The sequence below is a fragment of the Loxodonta africana genome, chromosome 3, assembly GCF_030014295.1.
Source record: "Loxodonta africana isolate mLoxAfr1 chromosome 3, mLoxAfr1.hap2, whole genome shotgun sequence".
Lineage (NCBI taxonomy): Eukaryota > Metazoa > Chordata > Mammalia > Proboscidea > Elephantidae > Loxodonta > Loxodonta africana.
Window position 1 is genome coordinate 72,146,582 of NC_087344.1, and position 15,370 is coordinate 72,161,951.

At 35.9% G+C, this 15,370-nt stretch overlaps 1 protein-coding gene across 3 annotated transcripts in view; it reads left to right on the forward strand.

Moving 5' to 3' along the window:
* The window catches only part of AGO3 (argonaute RISC catalytic component 3), a 180,819-nt gene that overhangs the window by 58,308 nt on the left and 107,141 nt on the right, over positions 1-15,370 (forward strand). For all 3 annotated transcript variants that reach the window (XM_023554525.2, XM_010595205.3, XM_023554526.2), the window contains exons 3-5: positions 4,967-5,087; positions 7,626-7,834; positions 8,674-8,810. In XM_023554525.2, coding sequence (XP_023410293.1) covers positions 4,967-5,087; positions 7,626-7,834; positions 8,674-8,810 — 467 coding nt within the window. The remainder of the gene's footprint in view (positions 1-4,966; positions 5,088-7,625; positions 7,835-8,673; positions 8,811-15,370) is intronic.

Sequence of the window (15,370 nt, forward strand, 5' to 3'; positions counted from 1 at the left end):
AGGAGTAGGAAATAGGAAACCCTGGTGGCACAGAGGTTAAGAGCTACAGCTGCTAACCAAAAAGCTGGCAGTTTGAATCTACCAGGCGGTCCTTGGAAACTCTATGGGCAGTTCTCCTCTGTCCTACGGGGTCACAATGAGTTGGAATTGACTTGACAGCAATGGGTTTTTTGTTTTAGGAAATAGGAGGATTACCAAATTTGATGTGGAGGAATTATGGGGGTTCTACCAGTTCATTGAGATAGATTGTCCACTGTTAGAACATTTATTTAGAATTTACTGTGTGCTGGGCATCAAAACAGGATGTTTTTTTATCCCTAAGGTGTTTTTGATCTTACTATTTCTATCTTCTCTACCATTTTGATCCTGAGGCTAGTTTGACTGGGTTTCCAAGAAAAAATAGGCTTGACAGAAAGTTTTGACACAAAATGAAATTTGTAAGCTAAGCTATACCAGTTTATTATTGAGTAAAGGATGACAAAATAGCCAAGACACCCTGACAAATTAAATCTGTAAAATTTCACCTGGGAAAACAGCTTGGTAATAATGGCCACAAACAAAAATTTGCAATGACGGAATATAATTATTGAAATTTATTTTGGACCGAAAAACTGATCAATCGAATCTTTATTGTAAAGTTTACTCTAGAAAAGACTTGGTCTTGACTTTTTATTTAAATAGGTGTGGTAAAATAAAATCGAAAGGGAGAGAAATAGAAACTTTACACCAGGTAGAAAATTGCTCTGATTATCAAGTCAGCTTAATTGTTTTTATTCCATTAAATGTTTGTTTGCCTCCCTTCCCCCTTGACTGGGCTGGATTTGAATCTTTTTTTTTTTTAATTAAATTTATTTTAAATTATACCAGCGCTATGTGGTATATTCCAAAACCAAAAAACCAAACCTGATGGTGTTGAGTCGATTCTGACTCATAGAGACCCTATAGGACAGAGTAGAACTGCCCCATAGAATTTCCAAACAGCAGCTGGTGGATTTGAACTGCCAACCTTTTGATTTAACAGGCAAGCTCTTAACCACTGGCCTCACTAGACAAAATAAATGTCACTGTCTCCACTTCCCTCCCCAGAGGTAACTGCTTTATTTATCTGGTATACATCAGATATCATTTTCAGTGTTTTTACAGATATATGCATACAAAACTATTGATTTGTGGATATCATTTTCTACATAGTCTGCAATTTAAAAAAATATTTTAAAAATATACAGCATATCATGCACCCATTCAACAATTTCTGCATGTACAATTAGTTCAGTGACATTGGTTACATTCTTTGTTGTGTCACCATTCTCGATGTCTCTCCTCATATTGCTTCACCACCATTGACTTAGACTCGTTGCCCCGTAAACTACTCCTCTGTGTATTAGAGTTACTGTTGTCAGTTTGATCTATTATAGATAATTCTTTAAAAGAGTACAATGATTAAGGCAAACATCTTTCACTAATTCACCTAAACTGTTGTTTAGTTTGAAGATGGGTCCAGTGGGTCCAGTAAGTCTGGATTCTATAAGAAATTTGAATTCTTTATCACATTTTCTCCCTTTTGATCAGGACTTATATATCAAGTCCTTGTCTAAAATGTCCAGTGATGGTAGCCAGGCACCATCCAGTTCTTCAGGTCTCATGGCAAAGGGAGGTAACCACTAATAACCATTGCACTATATATATTTACCTGTTCTTGTCATTTTATGTATGTGAGGTCATACAGTATTTTTTCTTTTGTGATTGAGCTGTTTCACTCAGCGTAAAGTCTTCCAGGTTCATCAGTGTTGTAGCATGTATCAGTACTTCATTTTTCTTAACTGCTGGATAGTATTACATTGTATGAGTGTTCCACATTTTGTTTATCCATTTATCCATTGATGGACGCTTAGGTGGTTTTTACCTTTTTGCTATTGTGAATAGTGCTGATATGAATATAGGTATACGTACGGTTGTGCATGTCACTGCCTTTAGGTCTCTAGGGTATATTCCACGTAGGAGTGGAATTTTTGAGCCATATAATAGTTCTGTTTTTAATTTTTGGGAGAATCGCTATACTGTTTTCCACAATAGTTGTACCATTTTACATTCCCTCCAGCAATGGCTAAGGGTTCCGATCTCTGTACATCCTTGCCAACATTTATTATTTTGTTTGTATGATCATTGTCATTCTAATAAGGGTGAAGTGGTATCTCATTGTGGTTTTGATTGTATCTCTCTAATGGCTGATGACAACACTGAGCATCTTTTCATGTGTTTGTTGACTATTTAGATATCCTCTTTGGTGAAGTGTCTGTTCATGTCCTTTGCCCCATAGTCTACAATTTAAAATATAAGCCTTGAATATTTCTCCATGTCAGTATATAGGATCAAAATGTTTGCTCATCAAAAATGGAGGCATCAAAATATCCTTCCTGGACAGATACTATTGTAAGGATTGGGAGTACAAGATCACAGGTGTGTTTATCGCTCTCTAGAAGGTTATGCAGTCTAGTAGAAGTGAAGTGTATAATAATTACAATACAGTGGAGTTCAAATAGAGATTCGCACTAGTTGCAGTTTGAGCACAGAGGAAAGGACACCCAATTCTGTGTTTGAGAAAGAGAAGTTAACGTGTCAGGGAGTACTTAGAGATGATGAAAGGGATTTTGGGTCTGTTTCTAGGGAGAATTTTTTTTTTTCACTTTTTTTTTAATTGTTCTTTAGATGAAAGTTTACAGGACGAACTAGTTTCTCATCAAACAGTTAGTACAATTGCAGCACTGTTTACAATAGCAAAAAGCTGGAAGCAACCAAGGTGTCCATCAACGGATGAATGGTGAAATAAATTATGGTATATTCATACGGTGGAATACTACACATTGATAAAGAACAGTGAGGAATCTGTGAAACATTTCATAACATGGAGGAACCTGGAAGGCATTATGCTGAGTGAAATTAGTCAGATGCAAAAGGACAAATATTGTATAAGACCACTATTATAAGGTCTTGAGAAATAATATAAACTGAGAAGAACACATTCTTTTGTGGTTACGAGAGGGGGGAGGGAGGGAGGGTGGGAGAGGGTTATTTACTGATTAATTAGTAGATAAGAACTACTTTAGGTGAAGGGAAGGACAATACTCAATACAGGGAAGGTCAGCTCAACTGGACTGAACCAAAAGCAAAGAAGTTTCCGGGATAAACTGAATGCTTCGAAGGTCAGCGAAGCAAGGGCGAGGGTTTGAGGACTATGGCAAAATAAATTGGCAAAATTGGCAAAATAAATTCTATTATGAAAACATTCTGCATCCCACTCTGAAGTGTGGCATCTGGGGTCTTAAATGCTAACAAGCGGCCATCTAAGAGCCATCAATTGGTCTCAACCCACCTAGATCAAAGGAGAATGAAGAACACCAAGGTCACACGATAACTATGACCCTGAGACAGAAAGGGCCACATGAACTAGAGACTTACATCATCCTGAGACCAGAAGAACTAGATGGTGCCTGGCCACAACCGATGACTGCCCTGACAGGGAGCACAACAGAGAACCCCTGAGGGAGCAGGAGAACAGTGGGATGCAAACCCCAAATTCTCATAAAAAGACCAGACTTAATGGTCTGACTGAGACTAGAAGAATCCCAGCGGTCATGGTCCCCAAACCTTCTGTTGGCCCAGGACAGGAACCATTCCCGAAGACAACTCATCAGACATGGAAGGGACTGGACAATGGGTTGGAGAGAGATGCTGATGAAGAGTGAGCTACTTGTATCAGGCGAACACTTGAGACTGTATTGGCGTCTCCTGTCTGGAGGGGAGATAGGAGGGTAGAGAGGGTTAGAAACTGGCAAAATTGTCACGAAAGGAGAGACTGGAAGGAGGGAGCGGGTTGACTTATTAGGGGGCAAGTAAATGGGAATATGTAGTAAGGTGTATATAAGCTTATATGTGAGAGACTGACTTGATTTGTAAACTTTCACTTAAAGCACAATAAAAATTATTTTAAAAAACAAACAAACAATACACACATTGTTCTATGGCATTGGTTAACAACCCCAAGACATGTCAACACTCTCCCTCCTCAATCCTGGGTTCCCTATTACCAGCTTTCCTGTTCTCTCCTGCCCTTCAGTCCCTGCCTGAGGGCTGATGTGCCCCTTTAGTCTTGTTTTGTTCCGTGGGCCTGTTCGATCTTGGCTGAAGAATAAACCTCAGGAGTGACCTCATTACTGAACTGAAAGGGTGCTCAGGGGCCATACTCTCAGGGTTTTTCCAGTGTCTGTCAGGCCAGCAAGTCTGGTCTTTCTTTTTGAGTTAGAATTTTGTTCTATATTTTTCTCCAGCTCTGTCTGGGACCCTCTATTGTGATCCCTGTGAGAGCGTTCACTGGTGGTAGCCAGGCACCATCTAGTTGTACTGGCCTCAGTCTGGTGGAGGCTGTGGTAGATGTGGTCCATTAGTCCTTTGGACTGATCTTTCCCTTGTACCTTTAGTTTTCTTCATTATTCCTTGCACCTGAAGGGGTGAGAGACCAGTGGAGTGTCCTAGATTGCTGCTCACAGGCTTTTAAGACCCCAGACACTACTCACCAAAGTAGAATGTAGAACATTTTCTTTATGAACTATGTTGTGCCAGTTGAGCTAGATGTTCCCCCAGACCATGGTCCCCACAGCCGTCAGCCCAGCAGTTTCCCTCAGGGAATTTGGATGTATCTGTGGAGGTACCATGACCTTGCCTTGTACAGGTTGTGCTGGCTTCCCCAGTATTGTGTACTCTCTTACCCTTCACCAAAGTGCTAGGGAGAATATTTTGCAGACCAGCTGTGACCCAGCATGATTAACTGATTTACTGGCTTCATTCTTTATGATGTATGATTGTCTTTTAGAATTTCAACAGGTTTAAACAGTGCCAGAAATTACTTCAGTAAAATTTTTGTATTTCGTTTTGCAGAGGATTGTGTGAATGTATTTTTTCCCTTCTTTAGGGAGGTGGTTGACTCAATGGTTCAGCATTTTAAAGTAACTATATTTGGGGACCGTAGACCAGTGTATGATGGAAAAAGAAGCCTTTACACAGCCAATCCACTTCCTGTGGCAACTACTGGGGTAAGATGTACATTTCTATATTGGAAAGTTATACTTTTGCAATGTCTCATTTTAAATACATTTATTACTATTTTATTTTAATTCATATATATGTATATATCATTTATATGTTTTAACTTTGTATTTTGAGGCAATTTCAAATTTGAAGAAAAGCTGCAAAAATAATGCAGAGAATTGGCTTAGACCTTTTACCCAGATGTTTTCGGTGTTTGCCACATGTGTCTTATTCTCTTTTCCCTCTGTTTTATTCTCTCTTTATAGCTATAGATATAGCTATAGAGAGACAGATAAGCATATGCACTTGTTTGTGTTTTCATGAACTATTTGTCAGTAGATTGCATACATCATGCCGGTTTAATGCTTAATACTTCAGTGTATATTTCCTAAGAACAAGGATAAAAACAACAGTACAGTTATCAACTGCACTAAATTTATCATTTATATAATACTTTCATCTAATCTACAGTCTGTATTCTAATTTTGTCTGTTGTTCCAGTGATGTCCTTTATAGCATTTTTCCCCCTCCATTACAAGATCCAGCCTAGGATCATGATTTCATTTAGATATACATCTTTTTATTCCTCTTTATTCTAGAACAATTCCCCCAATCTTTTATTTTGTCTTTCATGACATTGACATTGTTGAAGATTATAGGCAAGTTATTTTAGTGACTGTCCCTCAGTTAGGATTTGTCTGGTGCTTTCTCTCAATTAGATTCTGGCTATGTATATTTGGCAGGAATATTGGAAACCCTGGTGGTGTAGTGGTTAAGTGCTACGGCTGCTAACCAAAAGGTCAGCAGTTCGAATCCACCAGGCGCTCCTTGGAAACTCTATGGTGCAGTTCTACTGTGTCCTGTAGGGTCGCAGTGAGTCAGAATTGACTCTATGGCAGTGGGTGTTTTTGGTTTGGTCATTCTTTCTACAGTTATTGGTTGGTATTCTACTAAAAGGGAGAGCTTTTTCTTTTCTCCTGTTTATTGATCTATTTCTTTGACTATTCAAATTGTCCCAGATTTGGCCAGTGGGAGCCCCTTCAGGCTAGCTCCTGTGGCCTTTTGAATTGGCATACATCTCTCTTTCTCTCTCTCTCTTTTTTTTTTTTTTTTTTAGCAGTTCTTTACTTTCTGGTACAAAATATTCCAGGCTCGTCTTACATCTTCCCTTCTGCAGCCCTGCAACTGGCCATTTCTCAAAGGAGCCCTGGTTTCTTTTAGTTGGGGGATGCAATTTACAAACCAAAATCTGGGTTCTGGGTGTGCTCATTGGTACTGGCGCTTCTGCTTCTAATCCTTTCAAAGGACAGAGGTAGGAAAGATAGATAGATAAGATATAGACAGAAATAGATAAGATAGATAATAACTATTACCTAAAACCGAAAACCCATTGTTATCGAGTGGATTCTGACTCATAGTGGGTATGAACTGGTGGGTTTGAATTGCCAACCTTTTGGTTAGCAGCTGAATGCTCAACCATTGCACCAATATTACGTATTGTATAGTAAATCATATATATATATATACACACACACGCACGTATGTATGTAAAGTAAATCATGAGTTTGCTCTGATACTTTTAGTTCCAGTCTATCCCCACAGGATTCTTCCTTTCTTTCCTCCTTTCCATGTGTATCTTCCTTCTTTAGTAGACTCCTGGCTCCCAAAACATCACCACTTTTAATCATTTGCTCAGTCCTACAGTAAATATAAAATACTTTCCAAATTTACTACTCCTGTACCACTAAAAAAAAGCAAACCTACCTATTGAAGTTCAAAGTTTTGCTTTGTATGCAGTTCTCCTTCCCCAATCACCCATTTTCCGTACCCCCAGCTTAGAAAGAGTCAATATACTGCATTCAGGAGTTACTTGCAGTAATGTTTTCTTCCCCCCGCCCCCCTTTGGTATGGTTGTGTTATTTATTTTAAATGCATTTGGGTATATCTGATTCTGATTGTATTCAGTTTTAGTTTTATCCCCACCCTTATTCATTTTATTTAAACTTTTTTTTTGATATGTAGTACTTTACATGCTTTTAAAAATCAAAACTATACCAAAAAAAATACTCAGAATTGTTACTCCATTCTTATTTCTTTAATCATTCGTTTTCATCCCTTGAGAGTAAATTTATTTCTTTGTTTCTGAGTCATACTACCTATGTTTCTTTTTTTTTATAAGCAAATAGATGATTATTTTCTCGATTTCCCTTCTCACACGAAAGATGACATGCTATTTGTAATCTTTTATACTTTGTTTTTGTCATTTAACATCTTAGCATGGAAATTATTCCATAGCAGCTCCAAGAGATGGTCCTAATTTTTTTTTTTTTAATAGCTGCCTAAATGGGCATTTAGAGAGTTTCCAGTAATTTGCAATAACAGATAATGCTGGTATGAATAACCATATTATTTAAATTTTAGTCCATTGGCTTAACACTGAGATTGATTTTTCATTTTTCCTTGGATATTTTTATAAATTAAACTTAGAAATACTTGTATTTCCTTTTTCAACATTTACCTGTTGGCTCTTTTCCTATCAACAGGTAGATTTAGATGTTACATTACCTGGGGAAGGTGGAAAAGATCGACCTTTCAAGGTGTCAATCAAATTTGTCTCTCGGGTGAGCTGGCACCTACTGCATGAAGTGCTGACAGGACGGACCTTGCCTGAGCCACTGGAATTAGACAAGCCAATCAGCACTAATCCTGTCCATGCCGTTGATGTGGTGCTACGACATTTGCCCTCCATGAAGTGGGTACTTTCAGCTTTTTTTTTTTTTTTTTTCCTCTTTAGGTTTTAACACAAGTGTGAAGGTTCCCCTCCAAAGAGTGAGTTGTGCAGGCCTCTCTTGATTGATCTTCATATGTTGTATATTTTGATTTTTTTTAATTGATTAAGAATAGCATGCATACAAGTTCATTTACAGAAGTTAAAGAAAAACTGTTGAATTTTGAAGTTAAATGTACATTATTAGCTTAACTATTTTAATGAACACTTTTATAGAAAAATGTCTATCATAACACTTTCTCTTAGGAGCTATAAATCTTGAGTAAATGATATATTTTCAGATATATTCCTATAGATGAATCACCTTGTTTTAAAAGTAATTTCTTATTTATATAATAGCATCAATATTAGTATTAAAATTGTGCTGACATTAATCATACTTTTACCTCATATAGATACACTTATATGACCGGTGTGTCTTGCCTTTTTAAAGAAAATTTTGTCTTGCAAACACATTTATAGAAGTATTATTTATCAATAATTGTTTACTCTTTAACATTTTCTAAGGTTGGAACTTAACCTTTTTAACCCATTTTTTAAGATGTATTTTAAATAAAATTTATTCTTATTCAGACATTAATCTTAAAAATAGATAATTTCATCATTGAAGGATGCTGATGGATTTTCTTTTAGAATGACTACTTTTTGCTTTCACAAATTTGGAAAATGTTTAGTTTCATATATTTACTATAAGCATCATCATGACAAATTAATTTCATGTGCTGTAGTCTCTCCTGTCTTGCAAAGTATTTAAATATTTATGTGGGAAGGAAAAGATTGAACATGCCATTTTACTTTTGTAGATATACGCCTGTGGGGCGTTCTTTTTTCTCAGCTCCAGAAGGATATGACCACCCTCTGGGAGGAGGCAGGGAAGTATGGTTTGGATTTCATCAGTCTGTTCGGCCTGCCATGTGGAAAATGATGCTTAATATTGATGGTAAGGAAACTAAAGCCATAATATTCTGTATTGGTTACTTGATTTGTATATGGCCTGTGTTTATGTGTGGGTGTAGGTGTGTGTATAGATAATACGTTATATATATAACTTTATGTACTGATATCTTGAAGTTTTGTTTGAACATTAAGACAAACTGGAAGAACCTTTTACATTTTTATTACATTTTATTTAGAAAGCCTTTATAAAAAACTTACCCTGGAATGCTATTAAACATGAAGTACACACATGAAAACAATAGAAAAGCCCTGAAGTGATCATCTGAGCAATCTTCTATTATAACTCACTTCTGTTTTTTTAACTCTTAAGTCAACATTTCATTATGAAATACATATTTTAAAAGAAAAAAAGTCTACTGGTCCTGGTGATCACAGGCATTATGCCTGCTACTAGTACTTAATGTGATGCTAATTGAATTCTCCTTTTTTATGTGTTTTCTAACATTTTCTGGCATATATAAAAGAGAATAGTATGATGAACTGCCACATATGTAGCCAGAACCCAGATTGTTGAAATTTTTCTACCGTTATAGGGTCTCTATGAGTTGGAATTGACTTGACGGCGAGAGGTTTGGATTTGGTTTTTGCTTAATCTATCCATGTTTCTTCCTTTATTACAGTATTTTTAAATTAAATCCCCAACAGCATGTTATTTTGTCTCTACGTGTCTCAGTATGCATCTCTCAAAATACGGATGTTTTCTTACACAGCCACAATGTCATCACATGTAAGACAATTAAAAATAATTATTTATTTATAGCCTCTAATGCCTTGTCCATAATCAGATTTCCCTGATTATGGGAAATATGTTTGTTTGTTTTTTTTTTTTACAACTAGTTCTAATCAGGATCCAAACAAGATCCATACATCAAATTTAATTAATATTATCCCTTTTTTAATCTAGCAGTCCTATTTCTCTCACCCTTGGTTTTTTTCCCCCCTCTTTTTATGTAGTTGATGTGTTATAGAAACCTGGTTACTTGTCCTGTAGAATATCCTCAAATCTGGATTTCTGTTTTTATTTTCTTGTGGCGTTATTACCTAGTTCCTCTCATTTATTTCCTGAGAATGGAAGTTAGTTGTAGAATCTTGATTTAATAATTGTTTGAAAATACATCATAAGTGTTTCAGATGATATCATATAAGTGGCGCAGAGTCTGGCCGTTCTAACTATAGTGATGCCAAGATTGATCAGAAGGCTCAGAGATAACAACCTGAACTCTCTGCTGTAGGTTGTTCAGTCAGCCTTTCAATTACTAATGTTACATCCATTGATGATTGTTACCTGGATCATTTATTTCACTAGGGTTTACTAGCTGGTAATTTTTTCTAATTCTGTTATTCCTTTTGTATTAGATAGAATTCTTATGTGGAAAAGAACTTATCCCCATCAACTAGGGCTACTTGGTTGATTTCCCCTCACTACATATGTGTGTGTATTATATATGTATGTGTGTATATATATATATATGTATATATATATATATGTATATATATATATATATGTCTACGTTTATTTTCTTTTTTCAGGGTTTTCTAGGCCATTCTTATTTATTTCACCATTTAAGCTTTAGAATCACCTTGTCTAGAGATTTGTGGGTGGAGGAGAAAAATAAACCAGTTGTTATTGAGTCACTCCAACTCATGTGTGTCAGAGTAGAACTGTGCTCCATAGGGTTTTCAATGGCTAATTTTTGAAAGTAGACTGAGTCACCTTGGGTGGACTTGAACCTCTAGCCTTTCAGTCAGCAACCGAGTGCATTAACCATTTGCACCACCCAGGGACTGTGGGTGGAAGACAAAGCGTTGTTATTTTTATTGATATCTCATTGAATTTATGAACTAATTTGGAGTAAATGGGCATCTTTATGCTGTTGAGTTTTCCTGTGCAAGAACATACCGTGCCTTCCCATTTATTGAATTTTTCGTTTCCTTCAGAAGTGTTTTAACATTTTCCTCACATAGATTTTGCATGTTTCTTCTTGTTATTCCTGGATATTTTAATCCTTTTTGTTGCTATTAAATGGGTTTATAGATTATAACTGGTTACTGTTTGTTTACCTTAAGACCTTTGGTTGCTATATACTGTTTATCCCTCTGCCTTACTCAATTATACTATTGTTTATAGTAATTTCAAGTGATTTTCCTGAAGTGTCTTGGTCATAATCATATCATCTGCAGGTAGTCATAGGTTTACCTCTTTTGGGTTTTTATACCTCTGATTTTTTCTTGGTGGCACAAACAGTTAAGCGCTTAACTACTAGCTAAAATATTGGTGGTTGAATCCACCCAGAGGCACCTCAGAAGACAGGCCTGTCCATCTCGTTTGAAAAGGTTACAGCCTTGAACAGAGTGGAAAAAAACATGAATGAAGCAGTTCTACCCTGCACACAAGGGGTTGCCGTGAGTTGGAATCAACTAGACAGTAACTAATAACTATTTTTTTCTTATCAGATTAGATTGACCGATCAGTCAGAGTGGTTTTAAGTAGTAATGATTAATGGGCATCTTCTCTTTATCCTTTACTTTAGAAGGAACGTTTCCAGTATTTCTGCATGAGGTATGACGTGTACATATATGTATGTATACATTATTATGTTAGGAAACATCTCTTGATTCCTATTTTTATCAAGTATTTTTAATCAAGAATGGGTGTTAAATTTTGTCAGATCCCTTTTTAGCACCTGTGGAGCTGATGATGTGATATTTATCTTCTTTTTAACAAACATTGAACCAAACTTGGATTTCTGGATTCTTTTAATATAAAGATAGATTCTGTTTGCTAAGACTTAGACTTTTTAAATCAAAATACAAAAGTAAGATTGATCTACAGTTGTCTTTTTCTGTGCAGTCTTCTTCAATTTTTGGTGTTAATAATACATTACCTAAAGAATTTGAAAGCGCTCCATTTTCTAAACTGAACAGCAGTTTTTAAACAGTGTTGAAATTATCAGCTCTTAAGATTTGGTAGAATTCCCCTGTGAAACCTTGTGGGCCTAGTGTTTCATTTCAGTGGGTAGCACTTTTAAAACTTCCATTTCTTCTATGAGAATGAGTCTGTTTAGGATCTTGAGTTCAGTTTTGGTAGGTGTCTTAGTTATCTAGTGCTGCTGTAACAGAAACACCACAAGTGGGATGCTTTAACAGATTTATTCTCTCACAGTCTAGGAAGCTAGAAGTCTGAATTCAGGGCACCAACCCCAGGGGAAGGCTTTCTTTCTCTCTCTGTTCACTCTCGGGGAAGGTCCTTGTCATCAGTCATCCCTCGGCGTCGAACGTTCTCAGCTCAGGGGCCCTGGGTACAAAGGAGACGCTCTACCCCTGGCTCTTCTTACCTGGTGGTATTGAGGTCCCTCTCCTCTCTGCTTAGTTCTCTCTTATTATATCTCAAAAGAGATTGACTCAAGCTACAACCTACTCCTGTACATTGAGTTCTGCCTTATTAACACAGCTGCTTCTAATCCCACCTCGTTAACATCATAGAGGTTAGGATTTACAACACATGGTATAATCACATCAGGTCACAAAATGGTGGACAACCACACAATACTGGGAATCATGGCCTAGCCAAGTTGACATACACTTTGAGGGGACACAGTTCAATCCATAATGTTAGGTTATATTTTCCTAGAAAATTACTCATTTTGTCTGGGTTTTAAAATTCATTTATGTGGCATTTAAAAGTAGCTTCTTTTATATGTTATTAAGGGTTCTTTCCGTTTCTTGTATATTTGTGCTTTTTCCTTTTTACTCGTCATTGGGTTAGGAAGTAGTTTTAAACAACTGATTTTTCCCAGCAAAAATGGTTTTTTTTTTTTTTTTTTTTTTAGCTTTTTCGGCTTTCTGTTTCTAACTCATTAATTGCTGCTTTGATCTTTATAATTTCTTCCCTGTTTTTCTTCAGTTATTTAGTTGTTTTGTAACTTTTTGACCTAGATTAGTAATTCATTTACTTCTACTTTTTTTGTTATTAATAGAAGTATTTAAAGCAGCAGGTTTTCATCTGATCACTGTTATACTATTTTTTCAAAGCTTCTGATAATATAGTATTTTTATTATATTACTTTCTAGAAACTCCCACAGATTTCATTTGTATTTTCCCTATGATCTCAGTGTTGTTTGAGAGTCTTTTTAAAATTTTCAGATTGAATGCGTTTCTGTTTGATTTTGTTTTGAATTTCTAGTTTGATTATGTTGTTATTCAGAGACTGTAGTTTGTATTATTTCTACTCTTAGAATTTGTCAGGGTATTTTTTGTAACATGTATTAACATGTTCAATTTTTGTGAAAGTTTAATGGCTATTTGAAAATAAAGAATATTCCATTATTTGGGTAGAGTTCAATGGGTATCCATCACATACACCATTTTGATTATGTTGTTTAGGTCATTTCTTTATTTTTTGTGTACTTGATCTCTCAGACTGGCAAAAATAAATTAAAATTTTCTATTGCTACTGTGTTTCTGCCTGTTTCTCCTATAATTTCTGCTTTCTGAAAATTGCTGCTGTATTATTGGGAACATATATGTATTCATACCTGCCTCATTGTGAATTGTACCCTTTACAACGATCAAGTGACTTTCTTTGTCTCTTTATACTTTTGGCCAAAATTCTGTATTGTCTAATAAAAGGATTATAGTCTATGTTTTTGTAAACCTTTCCCAATCTTTTAAATTTTCTTTGACACTTTTTGAATCCCAGGTTATATGTTGATAACTCAGCATAGAGTGGTTTTGCTTTGTGAATCAGTCTAAAGTTTTTTGTTTTGTTTTTCTTCTTATGGATGAGTTAAGCTGGATGGGTGGGTGGGTGGATGGATGGGTGGATGGATATAGGGCATACATGTTTAGTCTTAGTTGTGTGAGATTATTTTGTTATGTCTTAATAGCATTTTAAATTTGAGTGAAATTCACTTAAGAATTCAGCATTTTATTTACTGTATTCACAGTGTTATGTAACCGCTAGATCTCTCTAGTTTCAAAACTTTTCCATTACCCCATAAAAACACCTCGTATCTGTTACAGAATCTCTCCTTACCTCTCTAACCCCTATCCCATGGTAACCTCTAATCGGCTTTGTTTCTATGGATTTGCCTAGTCTAGATTTGTCATTTAAAAGGAATCATATAATACGTGACCTTTTCTGTCTGACATCTTCCACTTAGCATAATGTTTTCTAGGTTTGTTCAAAGCATCAGTACTTCATTTCTTTTTATGACTGAATAATATGCCATTTTATGTACATTTTATACACAGTTCATCCATTCATCTCTTGATGGACATTTGGGTTATTGAATAATGCTGCTATTTTGACTGTTACGAATAATGCTGCTATGAACATTCGTGTGCAAGTTTTTATGTGGACCTACATTTTAATTTCTCTGGGTCACATGATAATTCTGTGTTTAACTTTTTGAGGAACTGCCAAACTGTTTCCACAGCAGCTGCACCATTTTACAGTCCCACCAGCAATGTACAAGGGCTCTTATTCTCTACATCCTTGCCAGCACTTGTTATTTTCCTTTTTTTTTTTTAATTAAAGCCACCCTCCCAGCTGCTAACCAAAAAGTTGGCAGTTCAAATCCACCAGCCACTCCTTGGAAACGCTTTGGGGCAGTTCTGCGCTATACTATAGGATAGCTATGAATCGGAATCCACTCGATGCCCAACAGGTTTGGTTTGGGTTTTTTTTTTTTCCTGAGTGTGAAGTGGTTTCTCATCTTGGTTTTGATTTGCATTTCCTTAATGACCAGTGGTGTTGAATATCTTTTCATGTGCTTGTCGGCTATTTGTTTATCTTCTTCGAAGAAATTTATGTTCAAGTCTGTTGCTTATTTTTTGAGTTATATGTTTTTTTGTTGTTGCCTTGTAAGAGTTTTTTATATATTCTGGATTTTTAACCCTTATCAGGTACATTTTCTCCCATTTTGTAGCTTTTCTTTTCATATTCCTGATAATTTCCCTTGATGCACAAAAACTTTTTATTTTGATGAAGTCCAATTTATTTTTCCTTTTGTTACTCATGGTTTCAGTGCTGAATCTAAGAATCCATTGGCAAATCCGAGGTCATAAAGATATATCCCTGTTTTCTTCTAATAGTTTTATCACTTTATTTTAGGCAGTCGATCCATTTGGGATTAATTTTTTCGTATGGAGAGAGGTAGGGTGGTCCAACCTCATTTTTCTGCATGTGGTTAAATAGTCTGTTTTTTTTCCCGTTGAATGATTTTGGCATTTTGAAAATCAGATGGCCATACATGTTTGGCTTTATTTCTGGACTCTCAATTCTATTCTATTGGTCTTATGTCTATCTTTATTCCAGTACCACACTGTTTGATTACTGTAGCTTTGTTATAAATTTTGAAATTGGGGAATACAAGTCCTCCTACTTTGTTTTTCATTTGCAATATTTGTTTTGACTTGTTGGAGTCCCTTGGAATTTTATATGAATTTGAGGATTGACTTTTCCATTTCTGCAAAAAGACTATTAGCATTTTGGTAGAAATTCTGTCTGTAGATCTCTTTGGAAGGTATTGCCGTATTAA